Here is an 18,319-nt window from a genome sequence, read left to right as displayed (position 1 = left end):
GCCAAGGCTGGAAGCTCAGCCCCACTCAGCCTTTGCAAATGCTCTAGTGGGAGCAGCTGGCCTCAGGGGAGGGCTTAAAACTCCAGGAGAGCCTGGGCAGGTGTGGACGCGAGGGGAGTGGAGGGGAGGCCTCGCCTGGCCCACCTTCCTCCTGCCCCTCTACCATGTGGCCCTTCCCGAGCCGCTCTCTCTTCCCACCCCCCACTCAGGCCTGGCTCCAGACGGTCTCCTCAGACCCTGAGGCCCAGGGCTGGGGGGCCTGGAACGAGACCAAGGAGATTCTGGGGCCAGAGGGTGGGGAAGGGAAGGAGGAGAAAGAGGAGGAAGAGGATGCAGAGGAAGAGCAGGATGGGGATGCAGGCTTTCTGCTGTCTCTGCTGGAGCAAGAGAACCTGGCTGAGTGCCCATTGCCTGACCAGGTAACAGCTGTGTGGAGGCCCTGGGGATCTCAGGGGACCTGGGGCACAGGGGCTGGTGGAGACACGGGGTCTGGGTGACGGATGGCTGCAGCTGACTTAGGAGGGGAGAGGGCCATTGCCCACCTGCCTGGACGAAGGTGGCAAGGAGATCCCCCGCCCCCAGCCGCACAGACTGCAGGGTCAAGGTGGCCTCTCTGGCCTGGGGAAGGGCCCTTGAGGTGCGGTTTTGGGGGCTTCTCTGCAGGGGCGAGTTCATCCCCAGCCAGCCGCCCCAGGAAGGAGTGTCCCTGTCCAGAGAAGGGCTGCCCCTTGGGGCTGTGACCCTCTGCTGGAGCTGGCAGGCCACACACCCACCTTCCTTGAGCAGAGCCTGCAGGCTGCCTGCCCGGCTCAGGGCCGTGTGTCGGCAGGAGCTGGAGGCCATCAAGATGAAGGTGTGTGCCATGGAGCAGGCCGAGGGGACGCCACGGCCTCCAGGAGTGCAGCAACAGGCCGAGGAAGAGGAGGGCACCGCGGCCGGGCAGCTGCTGAGCCCTGAGACCACGGGTAGGAACCAAGGGCACAGGCCGCCCCCCACTGAGCAAGGGTCCCACAGTTTCCATGAGGGTTGGGCCTGGCAGGCTCCAAGGTGTCACCTCCCCTATAAGCCTGGGCGACCTTCCCCGTGAGAGGAGTGAGGAAGGAACCAAGGGCCTGCGGGCCTGAGCTGTGTTCTCCGCAGGCTGCCGCCTCCCTGGGACCCCCGAGGAGAAGGTGGAGGCTGACCACAGATCCGTCTACGTGGGCAACGTGAGTGGCGGGCGGGGTGAAGGAGCAGGCAGCGAATGGGGCCCCATCTCTACCAGGGGGTCCGGCGCCCGGCCATGGGCCAGGCAGCCTTGCTGGGAAGGGTGTCTGACCCTGGGGGCAGCCCCGTCACCTTGAGGAAACACTGGCCTGGGCACATATTCCAGTTTTTCAACATGAGCTGGAATTCGGGGTTGCACATGAAATCTCCACTTTTGAGAAGCTTTTTAAAAGGCTCCAGCTCTCCAGAAGGAAGCGCTCCATACGAAATATCCTTTCCTCCCTTCCCTCCAACCCCAGCGTGGGTGTGGGGTGGAGGCCTGGGGCCATCCCCGCCACGGGGCCCAGCCTTGGGGTTTCTTTCCTCACCTCTAACAAGAAAGCCCCGAATCAGGGCCAGGCGTCTCCCTCACATGCTGCTCTGGGCCTGGGTGCAGGTGGACTACGGGGGCTCCGCCGAGGAGCTGGAGGCCCACTTCAGCCGCTGTGGGGAGGTCCACCGAGTCACGATCCTGTGTGACAAGTTCTCTGGACACCCCAAGGGGTCAGTGTGGGGCCTGGTGGGGGCACTGGCCATGCGGACAGGGCCCAGCCTCACCCCTCCCCTCCCCTCCCCTCCCCGCCCCTCCCCTCAGTTATGCCTACATAGAGTTTGCCACCAAGGGCTCCGTGCAGGCCGCCGTGGAGCTGGACCAGAGCCTCTTCCGGGGCCGGGTCATCAAGGTGCGCCGGTGCTCCCCAGGTCCAGGAACATGAGCGCAGAGGGGCTGGCCCACTGGCCCTGGGACACACAGCAGCCCCAGCTGGCTCCTCTCTGCACAGCGTGTCTCAGGCACGGTGCTTGGCTGGGCCTGGACAGGATGTGGCGGGACCCTCGGACCTGAAGCTGGGTTTGGTCTGCCAGTGGCATGGTGGGGAAGTGTCCCCTCTCGGGCGGGAGCCCCCTCTGCAAGGGTGCTGGCCGTGACCCCCCCCCTCTGCAGGGGTGCTGGCCGTGACCCCCCCCCTCTGCAGGGGTGCTGGCCGTGACCCCCCCCTCTGCAGGGGTGCTGGCCGTGACCCCCCCCCTCTGCAGGGGTGCTGGCCGTGACCCCCCCCCTCTGCAGGGGTGCTGGCCGTGACCCCCCCCCTCTGCAGGGGTGCTGGCCGTGACCCCCCCCCTCTGCAGGGGTGCTGGCCGTGACCCCCCCCTCTGCAGGGGTGCTGGCCGTGACCCCCCCCCTCTGCAGGGGTGCTGGCCGTGACCCCCCCCTCTGCAGGGGTGCTGGCCGTGACCCCCCCCTCTGCAGGGGTGCTGGCCGTGACCCCCCCCTCTGCAGGGGTGCTGGCCGTGACCCCCCCCCTCTGCAGGGGTGCTGGCCGTGACCCCCCCCCTCTGCAGGGGTGCTGGCCGTGACCCCCCCCTCTGCAGGGGTGCTGGCCGTGACCCCCCCCTGCAGGGGTGCTGGCCGTGACCCCCCCCTCTGCAGGGGTGCTGGCCGTGACCCCCCCCTCTGCAGGGGTGCTGGCCGTGACCCCCCCCCTGCAGGGGTGCTGGCCGTGACCCCCCCCCTGCAGGGGTGCTGGCCGTGACCCCCCCCTCTGCAGGGGTGCTGGCCGTGACCCCCCCCTCTGCAGGGGTGCTGGCCGTGACCCCCCCCTCTGCAGGGGTGCTGGCCATGATGGGGTGTCATATGACAGCTATGGTAGGCAAAGGCAGGGAACTCTGTAGGCCCGAATGGTATCCTGAGCCGGGCAGGACCCCATGCTCCGGGGTGGTGGGGGCTGCGGGGGCTGCGAGCTGGGTCTCGGCTGCTCCTTGAGGAGGACTCAAAACAGGCCTTTGCTCCAGGTGCTGCCGAAAAGAACCAACTTCCCTGGGATCAGCTCCACAGACCGCGGGGGCCTTCGAGGACACCCAGGCTCCAGGGGGGCACCCTTCCCCCACAGCAGCCTCCAGGGCAGGCCCCGGCTCAGACCACAAGGGCAGAACCGGTGAGTGGGTGCCTGTGGGGGCAGCCTGGGGGCGAGGGCCATGGTGGAGGGCATCAGGGGCAGGAGGGGGTCCCTGAGCTCATTCCTCATGGGGCTGCAAGAATGTACCTGGCGGGGCCTGGGTGAGGGCATCAGGGGCAGGAGGGGGTCCCTGAGCTCGTTCCTCATGGGGCTGCAGAAATGTACCTGGCGGGGCCTGGGTAAGGGCTGGGGCTGCTGCATCAGCTGGTGGGGGGGCGCTTTTTGTAGCCTGTCTGCTGGGAGAGGTGACCCCTTGTTCCCACAAAGGCCCCGGGGTGGGCTACAGCTGCCCCAAGGGGCTCTCCTGGCACTGCCTTTCCCTTTCGTGGGACCCTCCCAAGAGAGCAGCTGGGAGTCACCAGAAAGGCCCCTGGGGCATTGCCTGAGCAGCCAGGTGACCTCCCTGCGTCCTTATCCTGTTGTCCCCCGGGGCCCTGGGCCACCACCCCTTCTCCTCTGGAAGGCCACTCACTGTGTGTTCTCTCTCCGTGCAGGGCCCGTGGAAAATTCTCACCATGGTTTTCACCGTATTAAAGGGAAGACCCGATTTTGAGAGAGGGGCTGGGGGCTGGATCAGGAGTAAACCACTTGTGCTCCATCCTGGGGCTGGGGCAGGGAGTGGGGCGGGGGCGAGGCTAGAGGAGAGGGGTGTCCAGAGCAGTCACTGGCCCCCTCTTGGCCGGGGGATGGCCCAGTAGGGCCTTGTATGGTGGCCCAGACCCAAGGCCACAGCCACGAGTCACAGCCACGGCCCGGTGGTGGGCCTGGCATGGGCCCCATGGGGATCTACGGGGCTCTGGGTGTTGAGGGAGGGGAGGAGCAGAGTCCCAGGCAGTGCCAGGCCAGCTTGGGGTTGGCATGCTCAGCTCTTCAACTAAGTCATTTTAAGAAAAATAGAAACGTGTGTCTTAATGGTGAAGCATAAATTATTAAACTTGGGCACTTTTTAAAAGCAAATGGCAGCAGCACGCCTGTGCATTCCCCCCATGGACACAGTTCCCTTTGCATCTTCCCCTGGGACAGGACACACAGTTCCCTTTGCGTCTTCCCGTGGGATAGGACACAGTTCCCTTTGTGTCTTCCCCTGGGACAGGACACAGTTCCCTTTGCATCTTTCCCTGGGATAGAACACAGTTCCCTTTGCGTCTTCCCCTGGGATACGACACACAATTCCCTTTGCATCTTCCCCTGGGACAGGACACGCAGTTCCCTTTGTGTCTCCCCTGGGACAGGACACAGAAAGCGGCTGGCAAGCCGTGGCCGTGGGATGAGGACAGGGCTCTAGACCCCTCGCGACTGACAGCAAGCGGGCAGCGTGCACAGACTGAGGCGGTGTCAATGCCACTGCCAGCCTGGTGGGCTGCAACTGCCTGTCAAGGTGCCCCCACACCTCGTAACCCTGCCACATGTCCCCCACCAAGTGACACAGACACCCGGGACGCTGGCCCTTGTCAGAAGCTCAGGAAGCAGAAGTGGAGGTCTCTGTCCTGGGCACTTTGACGACTGTCCCCTCTGAAAGCACAGCCAGTCGGGCTCCCTGGCTGCATGCACGGCCGCAGAGGCCCAAGGCTGCTTATGTGCACACACCTGACTCCAGCATTCCACGACTAACAGCGCCTCATCAGGCTCAGTGTGTTAATTCCCGGAGCCCTGTGCAGACCAGCTCCTATTCAATGGGCTGGTGCCCACCTGCCCCTCAGCCACCTTCCGCCAGCACCAGGCCAGACGCTGCTCCCGGGAATGAGCCACCCTCCTGGTTCCCCACCTACACCAGCCTCCTCCCCAAACCAGCCTCACACCCCACCTTGGGGTCTTGGGTCAGTGTTGGCCTCTGTACTGGGGTGAATGATGCTCCCCAAAATACACCCATGTCCTGGTCCCCAGAACCTGCGAGTGTGGACTTCTCTCAAAAGGGTCTTTGCAGATGTGGTTCAGCAAAGGCCTAGAGACGGTCCTGGGTTACCTGTGGTCTGTAAACCCAACCACACACCGGTTACAGAGACCAAGAGACGCGCCAAGACCGCGTGAGGACAGAGGCAGAGGCTGGAGCGATGCCGAGCATTACAGGGGCCGGCAGTGGCTGCGGACACAGAGCCTCCAGGAGCAGCCAGCCCTAGCCACACCCAGCCTTCGGACTTCTGCCTCCAGTGCAGGGAGGGAACGCATTCCCGTGGTTTGAAGCCTCCCCATGCGGTGATGTTACAGTGGAGCCCCGGAGACTGAGCTCTCTGGCCTAATTATCGGGATACTCGACCAAAGAGCCGCCATGGCCCTCCAAGATCTGCCCTGATCTGCCTGAGGTCCACTCTGGGGCCCCTGGGCACTGTGGTCTGTGAGCTGCTCTGCCCAGGCCTCTGCTGGTTTGCCAGGGAGTCTGGCTTCAGGGTGGGCCTGAGGGGGCTGTCCCAAGTGTCAGAGTGAGAGCCAGGCGCAGCCCAGAAGGGAGGTCCAGCTGCCCAGCTGTCCAGGGCGGGGCCTGGTGCGGACTGCTCACAGCTGGGGGCTGCAGGAGGGACCTGAGGCACGCACAGCCCTTTGCAGATGGCAGCCCCTGCCCTCTCAGTACCCAGGCCCAGGGTCTGGCCCTCAATGAGGGGTTGCTGCTGGCCTTGATGTGGGTATCACGCCCATGGGTTTGTCGGGTCCCTGGCGGTGTTCTAGCCCATGTCGCAGGTTAGTTCCTGTCCATCTTCAGCCTTCTGTGTGGCCACTGCAAGGAGACAGCGGAGTGAGCCTGGCGAGTCCCTCCTTTCTTGTGGACTTAAGGCCTGAGCAGGCCAAGGTGGAGGAAGAGCTGGGGGAACCCCTCGGCGTGGCACTTACAGGTGATGAGACCCCGCGTCATGACCTGCGGAGGCTTTTGTGGCTGCGTCGAGAAAGCAGATGCTCTGGCTGGCTCGGATGGGCAACTAAGAACAGGTCCCTCTTCCCCGGTCTGCAGAAGGAAAGAGGCAGTATCGCTGCTGCCTGAAGGGGAGGAGGGGCTGCCCCACATGGTGTCCAGCAGAAGTCACCTGGGGTCAAGGAAGGAGTGGGCAGGCGGGCTGTGGCCCTCCATGAGGCCAGCCCCACGGTGGAGACAGCGTGAAGCTGCCACGTGACAGCTCTGTCAGATCAGAGGTGAGCAGATGACTTGTTTCCTTGGGCTTAAAATGGGGATGCTGCCTAACAAGGCTTGTGAAAACGCCCTCATGTAAAAAGTACTTACAGGTGGGTCTGGCTGCACCTAACAGAAAACCCAAAAATCAGTGGCTTAAACCAGAGAGGGGTGCATTTATTTTCTCACATTAAAAAAAAAGCTGAATTTAAGTAGTCTGGGGCTGGTACGTCAGCAAAGGCCCAGGGTCCTTCCCGCATTCTGCGTCAGCAAAGGCCCAGGGTCCTTCCTGTGTTCTGCTCCACTGTCCTTAGGGTGTGACTCTTTCCTCACACTCTCAGGACAGCTGTCCCAGCACCAGCCATCACATCCATGTTCCAGGCAGGAAGAAGGCAAAGGGGAAGGGTCCTGCACGTGGCAGCTGAGTCCCCTTCACAGGAGCTTCCCTGCAAGTCTCTCCCAGCAACACCCACCTCCACACCACAGCTGCACACCCCGGGCTGCAAGGGAGCCCAGGACATGGCTCTCGTCTGCCCGCTATTGGAACTGGGCAGAGGCACCGGGGTTCTGTTAGTACGGAGGAAAGAGAATGGACGCTGGGTTAGCAACTTGCAGAGTCCCCACCACAGCCAGGACTTGGGCAGGAGTGATCCCCACTAAAAGGCAAAGATTTCATGCCAGGCTGCAATGGGGAGGTGCTTAGGCTGGGGTCCCACCTTCTCCTAACAAACATGAGGCTCTTGTTAAAGATTTAACCTTGTGAGGGTGGCCTGTGGCCCACATGCACCCAGATCAGCTGCCTGGTGTGCCTCGGCCCATTCCAGGACTTCCAATTCACCCTGGGGCGGGGGAGGCCTGGGGCATGCAGTTTTCCCACACTCCTTGCTGATTTTTTCTTCTATAATTTCTAAAATTAACACTGTGCTTGCTAGATGGGATGAAAAGGCAAATATGTATCAAGAAAGTTCCCCTCCCTAGGTCTTGCCCCAGGCTGACCCCCCCTTACAGCCTTTCCTGCTGCAAGGGCTTCTGGGGTCCTCAAGGTCCTTGAGAAACTCTCCAGTCCTGGACCAGTGCTGGAACCAACTCCGGGGGGGTCCCCTCAGCGGGCTGAGCCTTGACTGCTGGACCCCAAGGACGCCTGCAGCACTGACGCCACTATGGGCTCGGCCGCTGCCCTGGGTGGTAGTCAGCCACATCATCAAGCGACACAGCACCCAACCCCCTCAGCACCAACAGGCAGGAGGGGGCGCCTCAAGTCTGCGCTCCAAGGTTTAGGACCAGGGCTGCAGCTGAGCCAACGCCGCGGGGCCACGAGGCTTCCCAGGTTTCACAAGGGCTCCTTTTAAGGCCGGGCTGAATCCAGACGTTGAGCCAGATGCAAAGAATGGAGGCCAAGTCCAGAAAGAGGAGGGCCCTCCCCTGTGGGAAGCCACGCCGGCTCCCCTTTTGCCCCTAGATCCTAGGCTGGTTCTGGGCTCAGGAGGCCGCCCCCTCCAGACCAGCCCACCTGTTCAGCCAGTGGGTGACCCACATGGTCACAGGTCCTGCAGGCTCAGGAACTCTTGGCTCCAGGCACCCCTGCCTCTGCCCCTTTGGGACAACTGGGGACAGGCTACCTGCGCCATCTGATCCCAAACCTCTGTCCACACCCCAGAAAGTCCTTAGTTGAATTCTTCTTAGTTAAATCCTTGGCTGACACAGAAGGAAAAAGCCAAATCTCATCTCACAAGACCTTTAGTTGAGAGAACATGCACAGCTGCCTGCCCTGAAAGCCCCGGGCATCCCATTCAGGAAGAGGCGACCAGAACAGACCGACAGCCCCACCACAGTCGCGCGCGGGCTCCTCTGCGATGGCTGGCAGCACAGCTCACTCAGCACACCTGTATCATCATCGACGTCACCATGTTATCAAAGGCCCTGCTAAGAGAAACAGACCCACTCAGAGGAGAGCCAGGCCCTCCACCCCTCTGCTCAGAGACGGGCCGGGCAGCATGGCTCCGTCCACAGGATGCTCGGGGCCTTCTCCAGGGTCCAGAAATGTGAACTCCGCTGAGAGGCCAGGACAGGAGTCCCACCCCACCGGGCACTGAGAACCCATCTGCTGCCTCCAAGTTCCCTGTGCAGCCTCCCAAGGCCCCAGGAAGGGGTGGAGGAGGGAGCAGCATGGGCAGGCAGGGCGGTGGTGTGGCAAGGACGGCCCTGTGCAGCCCAGGAGGCAAGACTGTGGACATTCGCCTGCCTGCTCCCATATGGGACCAGGATGGCCCCAAGACAGTGTCCTGGTGGAGGGAAGGGCCTGGCTTGGGTCACTGCAGCGTCCTCTTCCCTGCCAACCACAAGGAATTATGTCTTGGAACTGGGGACTCACTGGAAGCAAGTCTGGAGTGTGGGCATGGACCCCACATTTCCCTCATGATGTTCAAAAGTTAAATCTGTTTACTTTGTGGACTATTCAGAAGACGCCTGCAAACCAGGTTCCTGACTATTCCAAATTCAACATAAAAGATCAGGTAGCTACAAAAGGACGTGTGATCCCTGAAAGCCACTGCCCATGTGCTTGGCCCTGAGTCCTGCAGGTGCCCCAGGTACCCACTGGGCACACCTGGGAAGCCAAATGGGCAAGCTCCACTCCCCACACACTCTATCCACTTTATGCGCTGGAGATCTGTGTAAGAGTTGGTGTGGAGAAACAGGGCTTTGTGGCTTTAAAACCTCTGCCCTAGGGGGATGGCGCTCATAGCTTAAAAAGATCTTTCCTCCCTTATTTTCCAAATGGTTGCATTTTGGCAACCAAAATGGCAAGGCATGTCCTACAGAAAGAAGGTGGCAAGACACAGAAAGTAAGGCCCACCTGGACTGGATGCAGACACAGAAAGTAGGGCCCACCTGGACTGGATGCGGTCCCCCGGGTTGTAGAAGGGGTTGCACATCACGTCTGTGTAGGAGTTGTGTAGCTTCCGGAACATCTGAAAAAGACCCAGCAAACCATGACCTTGCGACATACACACAGCCACTGCCAGATTTTTAGTTTCTCAGCATTTCAAAACAAAGTCAAAAAGGAAAAACAAAACACCCACTCGGACATGGCCTTCTAACTCCCTGACTTACGCTGCGAATTTCGTTGTCTCGAAGGGCTGTGTTGGAGGAATCTACCACCATGACAAACTTCACCTTGGAGTTGGTGACGTAGCCGTACCTGCACAGCTGGTTAGGGAAGGCACTCGTAACACAGGGACTGCCGGTGGAGGGCCCTCTGTGGGCCCTCACTTTGGAGAAATGTGGCAACCTTGAATCACAGGAAATGCCCAGGCTGGGCTGGTCCTGCAGTGGCCGTGCTGGGTACAAGCCTAAATACTTTGCTAGGGCGACGTCTGGTGTTTGCAGGAAAAGCAAAGAGCAGGCAGCCAAGCCTTACCCAGTTCACACTCCAGGAGCCGAACCACCTAGACTCTGAGTGTGTCTGTCTGGAACACCTCACCCTCTTTATGAATCAATGCCTGGCCCGGAAAGTTAACTGCAAAACCAGAGGCTTCGTGAACAAGGCAGATCCCCTCTCTAGAGGCCACATTATTTTGTAAAATAGTGGCTACTAGCAAATGTCACCATGGACAGGCTACATTATGACTTTTGGGAAGGTCTTTGAACTCCATGGCCTCAAGTGATTTGTCCCAAGGGACTAGACGAGTGTCTAGTGACATACGAGGCAAGGCCTAATGAAATAAATGAAACTATTATCCCCTGCTCAAAGGTGGTGGCTCCCCCTGAAAAGCACAGAAAGAAATCCTTGCAGGTACAAAGCAGAAGTGTCCCAGTTCCTCTGCAAACCAGACAACGGACATGTGCAAACCAAAACATTCTACGGGGAATTCTAGCCTTGCTTTTACCAAATGGCTCTTCCAATGAAAGAGAAGAGTTACAGGCCTTCATTCACCTCAGGCTACCCTAATTCCCTGGCTGGCTAAAAACTCTCACCTCTTTATTTTTCTTCTAAAAGGTTTCAAGTTATCTGATCCTAAAGTACATCTTGCAACTGTAGGTCCTCCCTGACACACACCCTGCCCTGAAAGATACACCTTGTAGTCCTCCGTGGGGTAGAGCAGGCCCAGGTACAGCTCCCTCTGGTCGACCAGGGCCTTCCCCATTGCGGAGATCTTCTCATCCACCACGTCCAGAGATGTGTGCACCATGTAGTGGAACTTCAGCTCGTTCTCCGTAGGGGTGCTGCGAATGTAGAGGGGGTAATTCTGCAAGAAAGGATGACGGCGACTGAAAGGACAAGACTCCACCCAGCGCACACCAGCTCTGAACTATGCTGCAGAGCCGTGACCTGCAGCCACCCGGGGAACGCATTCCCATGCTCTAAGGCCCATCGCTTCATTCTCCATGCCGCAGTGGGCACGGCCTTCAGGGGATCCCAACTAACCTAAGGAGATTTATGTGTTGTTTGCAAAGCAGCAGCAGTAGGGTGGGCAGAAAAGAAAAAATGAATCAGAAAAATGGGCCTGAGCACAGCCTGCCGATCAAGCCTGGCACCTGGGCAGGCCTCTCACCTTCTCCTGGAGGCCACTCTGCCTCAGCCCACCTCTAACTCTGCATGGCTCACCCAAATACAGCACCCTAAATACTGGCTTTTCTTCACCTTGACAGTGACCCTTTTACTAAACCCTTCAAGACTCAGCTCAAATTCCCTTCATCTCTGCATTTCTGATCATTGGAAGCCCAGAATTAACAGCTTCTTTCTCGGTCTTTCACACACCACCATTTACCCTGTGTCTGTTCAGCACTGGGTCCTGCAGAAATACAGTGAACAAGAGTCCTCGCTACCCTCGTGGGGAGTGATACCTAGTCAATAAACCCACAAACAAGCAAATGATCATCTTGGCCAAGAGGGAAGCCCATGAGCAGCTTAGCAGCAGCCACCGCCCAGCAGGGAGCGGTCTCGAGTCTGGTCTCGGGAGACCCTGGCTAGGAAATGAAGGCTCCGTGCAGCAGGAGCGTGTGGGCAGCCACCCAGCTCAGTCTTAGCCTTCAGAAAATGCTTTCCAGTTGAAATGTATGTGGGCCAGTAAAGAGAACGGGAGCTGGGGAGAGGTGTTCCGCGTGCAAAGGCCCAGAGGTGAGAGGGCAGAGCATGTCCAGGGAGCTGCAGAATTGTTTGGTTGGAGCGGAGGGTGCCAAGGGTTATGGGGGGAAAGGATCCCAGAGCAGGTTATTCAGACAGCATCCTAAGGCAACGAGAAGCCACTGCAGAGGTCTCAGGCAGAGGCGTGACAGGATCCGATTTGTTTTTAACTCGGCTCCGGGGAGACTGGCAGGAGGGCCGGGGTCGCCGTCCGCGGGGAACCAGCGCTGGACGGGAGAACGGGCAGAACCTGCTGAGGACGGAGGACGGAGGTAGTGCCCGGGACCACCTAGGTTTCTGGTGGGTCCTGGCGGGGAGGAGACCTGGTGCGCCGAGGGGTGCGTTCAGCAGCGGGACGGGCGAGCGCGGAACTGGGGTCTCAGTCAGGTTCTGCCTGGCGGCTCGTCCACCGCGAAGCCCCTGACCGCTGGAGCTCGGCGAAGGCCTCCTCCAGATCCCATTTCCTAAGGTGCCTTCTAGGCCCAGGGAAGAAGTAGAAAGAAAGCGGAGAGCCGAGGATGGTGCGAGCCCGGTCGCCCCACGCCGCGCGTACGCACCTCCTTGGCAATTACCGCGATGCACACCGCCATCTTGGGAGGCTCGGCGCCAGGCACCGCGTCACTTGACCCGCCGCTGGTCACGCGGCCTCCCCAGCCCCGCCCCATCCGCACGCAGCTGGCTCAGGCCCCGCCCCGCTGGTCACGAGGCAGTCCAGGCCCCGCCTCCCGTCCCTCCGCGGACTCTGGCCCCGCCCCGCGAGTCACGTGGCCGTCCAGGCCCCGCCCCGCAGCCCAGCCGGAAGGGCCGGCGGACGGTCGCTAGGTCGGCTCGCTGGCCGGGGCTCCGCGGCTCCCGTGGTTGCCATGGCGGCGGTTGTCGCGGCGACGAGGTGGTGGCGGCTGTTGCTGGTGCTCAGCGCCGCGGGGATGGGGGCCTCGGGCGCCCCGCAGCCCCCCAACATCCTGCTCCTGCTCATGGACGACGTGAGTGCGGGCGGTGGGACGGGGCAGGGCCGGGGTGGGGCGGGGTCGTGGTGGGGGGCGGGGAGGGGAGGGGCGGATGGAGGGAGGAGCGAGGTGGGGGAAGGGCGGGCGGGGTGGGGGGAGAGGTGAGGGGAGGCCCCTTGGGGAAGGGGGGAGGCCCCGCGCGGGGAGGAGGAGGGGAAGGGGACGGGGGGTGTCCCCGTGCGGGGAGGGGGAGGCCCCTCGGGGAGTGGCCGCGGGGTCCAGGCGTGGGGTCTCGGCGGTCACCGATCACCACACGCGCTGCCACTGTGCTGCATGACCGGGACAGCGTCCTCCCTGGCAGGTGGGTGGCCGGCGTGCTACCGGGCCCTGCCTCCCCCGTCTGACCTTTCCCGCCCTCTACTCTTGGGAAAGGTGGGCGCGCAGCGTGGCCTCCCCAAAGGCAGGAAGAGGCTGCTCCTGCCGCCCTGCCTGAGAGCTGCGTCGCCCTAGGAATCACTCCCGCCACCTCGGGCCGCCGGGTCCCCCCGCTGGGCTCCAGTCTTACCTGACGGCTGTCTCTGTCCCCTGGAGAATGCTGAGCGAAGGTCAGGTGTCCCTGAGGTCTGAAGAACTGAAAGGCTGGAATGTCTCCTGGTGGGCAAGTGCGGGGTCAGGGGTCACAGCCGGCCTGGAGGCCTCCTTCCCTAACTCCTTGTGGGAGCCACCTGGAGACTCAGGAATGAGCCTGCCTGGGGCATGGGTCACCGTGCAGGACCCCAGACACACCTGGGTTGAAACCCTACTGTCTCCAAGCTTGGGGGTCACTTTCATTCTTGAACCTCAGCTGCCACACCTGGGGGGTTACACCTGTCCCGCCGTGCTCACGTTGTGTGTGAGGACTGGGACGACACCGAGTACCAGACAGTTTTGGGCCGTCGGTGTCGCTCAGCCCCTGTGTGCTGGCTCCGACCAGCAGAGACCCCGACAGGTGCCTTCAGACCCACCTGTGCTGACCAGTGGGGGCCACGGGCCACACGCAAGGGCTGGGCAGTCGTGGCTGTCGGAATTGGAAGGTGCTGGTAGTGTAAAATACACAGATTTAGAAGACTTGGTGGAAGAAAAATAATGTAAAATATCTCACTTAACAATTTTATTAAATTAATGGTTTTTTAACATAAAGATATACTTGAAAAGGTAACAGACACCACCCATAATTTCCCCACCCAGGGGTGACAGCCGACAGTCCTGGGCAGCTGCTTTTCCATCTCATATGTCTTATTTGTGTGCGGTGACTGCTTTCCAGAGCACGCTCTCCAGCGCCCAGGGGTCCCTGTCCTGACAGCAGTAGCTGGGCCTTTCTCTGCACTGAGTGGCATCTCCCTCCTAAAGATACTTTGCTTCAGAATTTCATCCTTTCACTTTTGAAGTTCCTCTGGGCCCATGTAGATACTTTGTTTCAGAATTTCTTCTTTTCATTGTGTAACTCCCTCTGGGCCAGCATAGCTTCACTGGGTGAGCTGGGCTCTGCAGGTGAAGCCTCCCTGTTAAGTTTCTGCCTTTCCTGACTTTCTCAGAGGACAGAGGGCTGAGGCGGGGCAGCTCATGAATAATTTTTTATGTTGAAGACTTGTCGAAATAATATTTTGGTTATGTTGGGTTAAATAAAATATAAAGTTAGTCTGTATTTCACCTACTTCTGCTTTTCTAACGTGGCTCCCGGTAAATATGGAATTGCATGTGGACTCACCCTATGTTTCCATAGGACAGCAAGGGTTCAGGCCGTGCAGGGTGGAGGGGTGGGGTGTGGCCACCGGGGCACATGTGGGGGAGGGTGACGGGAAGCCCCGCCCACCTGGGCACCAGTTCTGTGGCCTCCACTGTGTGGCTTGCGGGGTCGTTTGGCAGCTGACGCCTAAAGAACCCCAGAGGAGCTGTGTCCTGGCCGGTAGGTGTACTTGTAAGGACTTTCTGATGCAGACAGCAGAAGATGAAGTCAAAGTGACAAGCAACAGTGGGGATTCCCTGGCCCTCCTGAGTCGACAGACCAGGGCCGCCTGGCGAGTTTCCCCTTTCGTGGCTCTGCTGCCTCTGAACTGGCCACATCCTCACTCAGCCTGTGATGGTCCTAGGTGACTCCAAGTCACCCCTGCAGTCAGCAGACCCAGTGGGAGGTTGGCTCTGCCCGTGTCATGTTAGCCTGATGTGGGTCTCAGCCCTGCGCCAAGCACACTGGGGGAGGGGCGCATGCTGACCTGTCCAGCCCAGGCCTCGGAGCCTCGGGTCTACCCCAGAAGGGAGACTGCCCCTGCTCATCTCATCTGCCTGGACCCAGCAGAGAGGGGGTTCCCTGAAGGGCCCATGGTGCAGCTGCCAGGACAGGGCAGGGATGCTGGCAGGTGAGAGCCACAGAAGCTCACAGTGGAGCCCCGAGGTGCCCTGACGTGGCCCAGGGTGCAAGGGGGTCCTCACAGGCTGTCTTCTCTCCTTGGAGTCCGGGGCTTCCTCAGCAGCCCTGTCCACACCTCTTCCTGCACTGCAGACCAGTTGTTTCTGCCAGGGCGCTGGCGTCTGAACCTGCAACAGGTCATTCGGGCTCTGGCATGACATGGGATGGCTTGATGACCCACAGCTCTGGGCCCAGCACCACTTGAGGACGAGTGTGCGTGTCTCAAGTTCAGATTTTGGAGCATGGCCCTCCAGGGACCAGCTGCCTCCAGCCCAGTCTCCCCCTATCCAGTCCTCTGTGGCTGGGCAGTGGGGGGCCTGGACCCCCCTTTCGTCTAAGCAAGTGCAGTTTCAGAAAAGGGGTGTCCCCAAAACTAGCTTACTGCACCCCTCATGGCCAGAAGCCACTCTCCAACTGGTCACACTGACCCGGGAGAGAACCACTGCCCCCAGAGTCGGGACCAGAAGGGGAAGCTGGGACTCGGGTGAGAGCAGCTGGCAGGAGCCCCCACCTGTCCAGGGGGAGCTGAGCCGGGCAAGGATGGGTTCACCTGCACTCCCCAGGGCTGCCCTGCCCTGGCCTTTCACTGACCCACGGTCCAGCGCGGCCTGGCTTCGTAGCACCCTGGGCACCTGCTGCGTGAGCGAGGAAACCTGCGTGGCCCACTCTGCTCTCCAGGGCTTCTGGGGCCTTGGAGACAGTTGAGACCCAGTGACAAGTTCCACTCCGGCCCACACACAGCTCCTGCCTCCCAGGGCGAGCAGCACTCTGTGTCTCCACTCCTTATTTGGAAAATAGGGTTAAGGAGGGTCAGCCCTGACCACAGAGGAAGTGGAGAGTCAGGGCCACCCAGGCCAGCTCCTGTTGCCACAGCAGCCTCGTCGAGCCACCAGAGTCCGGGGAGGGTTGCTCAGCGCCCCTCGTTTGAAACAGACAAGCACTGGCCTGCTGGTCTTCATAATAATCCCAGAGCAACCAGTAGGAATGGAAACTGTGTTTCTTAAAACTCTGAAATTCTGAAGGATACTGATCCATGGCTCACAGCTGTGCTCGCTGAACGTGGACAATCATTTGGGGGCTTTTAGGCCTTTCTTTTTTTTTTTTTTTTTTTTTGAGATGGAGTCTCACTCTGTCACCCAGGCTGGATTGCAGTGGTGTGATCTCAGCTCACTGCAACCTCCGTCTCCCAGGTTCAAGCAATTCTCCTGCCTCAGCCTCCCGAGTAGCTGGGACTACAGGCTCCCACCACCGTGCCCAGCTAATTTTTGTATTTCTAGTGGAGACGGGGTTTCACCGTATTGGCCAGTCTGGCCTCAAACTCCTGACCTCAGGTGATCTGCCTGCCTCAGCCTCCCAAAGTGCTGGGATTACAGGCATGAGCCACCGCACCCAGCCAGGACTTTTTTTTTGAGACAAGGTCTGGCTCTGTCACCCAGGCTGGAGTGCAGTAGCTCGATCACAGCTCACTGCAGCCTCAAACTACTGGGCTCAAGCAATTTTCCTGCCTCAGCCTCCTGAGTAGCTGGGATTATAGCCACCCATCACCACGCTCGGCTAATTAATTTGATCTTCAATCACTGATACCCTTTCTTCCACTAGATCGAATCGGCTACTGAAGCTTGTGCATGCGTCACGTAGTTCTCGTGCCATGGTTTTCAGCTCCATCAGGTCATCTAGGGTCTTCTCTACACTGTTGATTCTAGTTAGCCATTCGTCTAACCTTTTTTCAAGGTTTTTAGCTTCCTTACCATGGATGCAAACATCTTCCTCTAGTTCGGAGAAGTTTGTTATTATCGACTTTCTGAAGCCTACTTCTGTCATCTCGTCAAAGTCATTCTCTGTCCAGCTTTGTTCCCTTGCTGGCGAGGAGCTGCAATCTTTGGAGGAGAAGAGGTGCTTTGGTTTTTAGAATTTTCAGCTTTTCTGCTCTGGTTTCTCCCCATCTTTGTGGTTTTATCTGCCTTTGGTCTTTGATGCTGGTGGCCTACAGATGGGGTTTTGGCGTAGATGTCCTTTTTGTTGATGTTGATGCTATTCCTTCCTGTTTGTTAATTTTCCTTATAAGAGTCAGGTCCCTCCGCTGCAGGTCTGTTGGAGTTTGCTGAAGGTCCACTCCAGACCCTGTTTGCCTGGGTATCACCAGTGGAGGCTGCAGAACAGCAAATATTGCAGAATAGTAAATATTGCTGCCTGATCCTTCTTCTGGAAGCTTTGTCCCAGCGGGGCACCTGCCTGTATGAGGTGTCAGTCGGCCCCTACTGGGAAGTATCTCCCAGTTAGGCTACACGGGGGTCAGGGACCCACTTGAGGAGGCAATGTGTCTGTTCTCAGAGCTCAAACACTGTGCCGGGAGAACCACTGCTCTCTTCAGAGCTGTCAGACAGGGACGTTTAAGTCTGCCGAAGTTTCTGCTGCCTTTTGTTCAGCTATTCCCTGCTCCTAGAGGTGGGGTCTACAGAGGCAGCAGGCTTTGCAGAGCTGCAGTGGGGTCTGCCCAGTTCGAGCTTCCCTGCCACTTTGTTTACCTACTCAAGCCTCAGCAATGGCAGACGCCCCTCCCCAGGCAGGCTGCTGCCTCGAAGGTGGATCTCAGACTGCTGTGCTAGCAGTGAGCAAGGCTCTGTGGGCACCGGACCCTCTGAGCCAGGCCCGGGATATAATCTCCTGGTGTGTCGTTAGCTAAGACTGTTGGAAAAGCGCACTATTTGGGCGGGAGTGTCCTGATTTTCCAGGTGCAGTCTGTCACGGCTTCCCTTGGCTAGGAAAGGGAAATCCCCCAACCCCTTGCACTTCCTGGGTGAGGCGATGCCCCACCCTGCTTCGGCTCACCCTCCATGGGCTGCACTCACTGTCCAACCAGTCCCAGTAGGATGAACCAGGCACCTCAGTTGGAAATGCAGAAATCACCGTCTTCTGCGTCAGTCACGCTGGGAGCTACAGACCAGAGCTGTTCCTATTCAGCCATGTTGGAACGGAATCCCCACACCTGGCTAATTAAAAAAAAAGTTTTTTTTAGTGACAGTGTCTGTCTGTGAGACCCAGGTTGGTCTTGATTTCCTGAGCTCAAGCGATCCTCCCTCCTCAGCCTCCCAAAGTGTTGGGATAACAGACGTGAACCACTGTATCCAGCCCTTCTAGGACTTTTAAGGGAGAGAAGAAAGGTGGTTCCTGCCCGTGTTGCCCTGTGGGGGTTTTAGATGTTCAATGGTAACCTGCTCACTCTGCAGGGAGGCTGTCCACACCTGCTTTTCATAGCCAAGAAAGGCGCAGATAAATAATGAAAGAACGGGGTCAGCAGATGAGAGCTGGCCCAGCAGCCTGGGACGCTGTCCTCAGAAGGCCCACGTGTGGGACGTTGCCCTCGGCTGGTCAGAAGGCACATGTGTGGGAGGTTTTTGCCCTCGGCTGGTGTCTGGGAACAGGAGATCCCCCCGCTGTTCGCTGATATGAGCAGCTCACCTTGCCACACTGTTTTTGCACATGCCACGATTTATGCCCAGCACC

General features: G+C 59.4%; 3 protein-coding genes across 14 annotated transcripts in view; 2 read left to right on the top strand and 1 right to left on the bottom strand.

Moving 5' to 3' along the window:
- PABPN1L (PABPN1 like, cytoplasmic) lies at nucleotides 1–5,512 on the top strand. 3 transcript variants are annotated; one of them, XM_003805771.5, is made up of 7 exons: nucleotides 1–419; nucleotides 830–965; nucleotides 1,141–1,208; nucleotides 1,643–1,749; nucleotides 1,841–1,928; nucleotides 3,037–3,179; nucleotides 3,695–5,512. In XM_003805771.5, the coding sequence occupies exons 1-7, from the start codon at nucleotides 165–167 to the stop codon at nucleotides 3,732–3,734; spliced, it is 837 nt and encodes a 278-aa protein (XP_003805819.1). In that variant the 5' UTR covers nucleotides 1–164; the 3' UTR covers nucleotides 3,735–5,512. The 3 variants fall into 3 exon arrangements, with proteins under 3 accessions (XP_003805819.1, XP_054955880.1, XP_008972957.1); XM_055099905.3 differs by lacking the exon at nucleotides 1,643–1,749; XM_008974709.5 differs by lacking the exon at nucleotides 1,841–1,928 and having other exon boundaries at nucleotides 3,695–3,753.
- Nucleotides 5,513–8,018: 2,506 nt separating this feature from the next.
- TRAPPC2L (trafficking protein particle complex subunit 2L) lies at nucleotides 8,019–12,125 on the bottom strand. Of its 7 annotated transcripts, none has more exons than XM_003805770.6 (5): nucleotides 11,980–12,125; nucleotides 10,372–10,544; nucleotides 9,409–9,496; nucleotides 9,187–9,266; nucleotides 8,019–8,217 (listed from the first exon to the last, which is right to left on the bottom strand). In XM_003805770.6, exons 1-5 carry the CDS (start codon nucleotides 12,085–12,087, stop codon nucleotides 8,172–8,174), a joined length of 495 nt encoding a protein of 164 aa, XP_003805818.2. In that variant the 5' UTR covers nucleotides 12,088–12,125; the 3' UTR covers nucleotides 8,019–8,171. The 7 variants fall into 7 exon arrangements, with proteins under 7 accessions (XP_003805818.2, XP_034796803.1, XP_008972939.1 ...); XM_034940912.3 differs by having other exon boundaries at nucleotides 9,152–9,266; nucleotides 11,980–12,116; XM_008974691.6 differs by having other exon boundaries at nucleotides 8,019–8,220; nucleotides 11,980–12,116.
- GALNS (galactosamine (N-acetyl)-6-sulfatase) overlaps nucleotides 11,133–18,319 on the top strand; it is a 45,698-nt gene continuing 38,511 nt past the window's right edge. The window contains exon 1 of one of the 4 annotated variants that reach the window (XM_055100488.2): nucleotides 11,133–11,416. Coding sequence is in view for 2 of the 4 variants with exons in the window: in XM_055100490.2 (XP_054956465.1) it covers nucleotides 12,286–12,405 (120 nt within the window). In the remaining 2 variants the exon portion in view is untranslated. Of the gene's footprint in view, nucleotides 11,417–12,091; nucleotides 12,406–18,319 lie in introns of those variants that run through there. The other 3 variants (XM_055100490.2, XM_055100491.2, XM_055100487.2) reach the window with 3 other exon arrangements.

This window comes from Pan paniscus, chromosome 18 (assembly GCF_029289425.2).
Source record: "Pan paniscus chromosome 18, NHGRI_mPanPan1-v2.0_pri, whole genome shotgun sequence".
Classification (NCBI taxonomy): domain Eukaryota; kingdom Metazoa; phylum Chordata; class Mammalia; order Primates; family Hominidae; genus Pan; species Pan paniscus.
The sequence above is the reverse complement of the archived record's forward strand: the minus strand, read 5'-3'. Positions and strand labels throughout refer to the sequence as shown.

What these genes read in the sequence shown, in the direction of transcription:
- PABPN1L (XM_055099905.3), top strand. Translation starts at nt 165, where the DNA reads ATGTGGCCCTTCCCGAGCCGCTCTCTCTTCCCACCCCCCACTCAGGCC. An exon ending in AGTGCCCATTGCCTGACCAG is followed by an intron (nt 420 to 829) that starts GTAACAGCTGTG and finishes GTGTGTCGGCAG; the next exon opens with GAGCTGGAGGCCATCAAGAT. An exon ending in GATCCGTCTACGTGGGCAAC is followed by an intron (nt 1,209 to 1,840) that starts GTGAGTGGCGGG and finishes CCCTCCCCTCAG; the next exon opens with TTATGCCTACATAGAGTTTG.
- TRAPPC2L (XM_034940912.3), bottom strand. Translation starts at nt 12,087, where the DNA reads ATGGGGCGGGGCTGGGGAGGCCGCGTGACCAGCGGCGGGTCAAGTGAC. An exon ending in TCGCGGTAATTGCCAAGGAG is followed by an intron (nt 10,545 to 11,979) that starts GTGCGTACGCGC and finishes CCTTTCTTGCAG; the next exon opens with AATTACCCCCTCTACATTCG. An exon ending in TGTGTCTGCATCCAGTCCAG is followed by an intron (nt 8,218 to 9,151) that starts GTGGGCCTTACT and finishes TTCTCTTAGCAG; the next exon opens with GGCCTTTGATAACATGGTGA.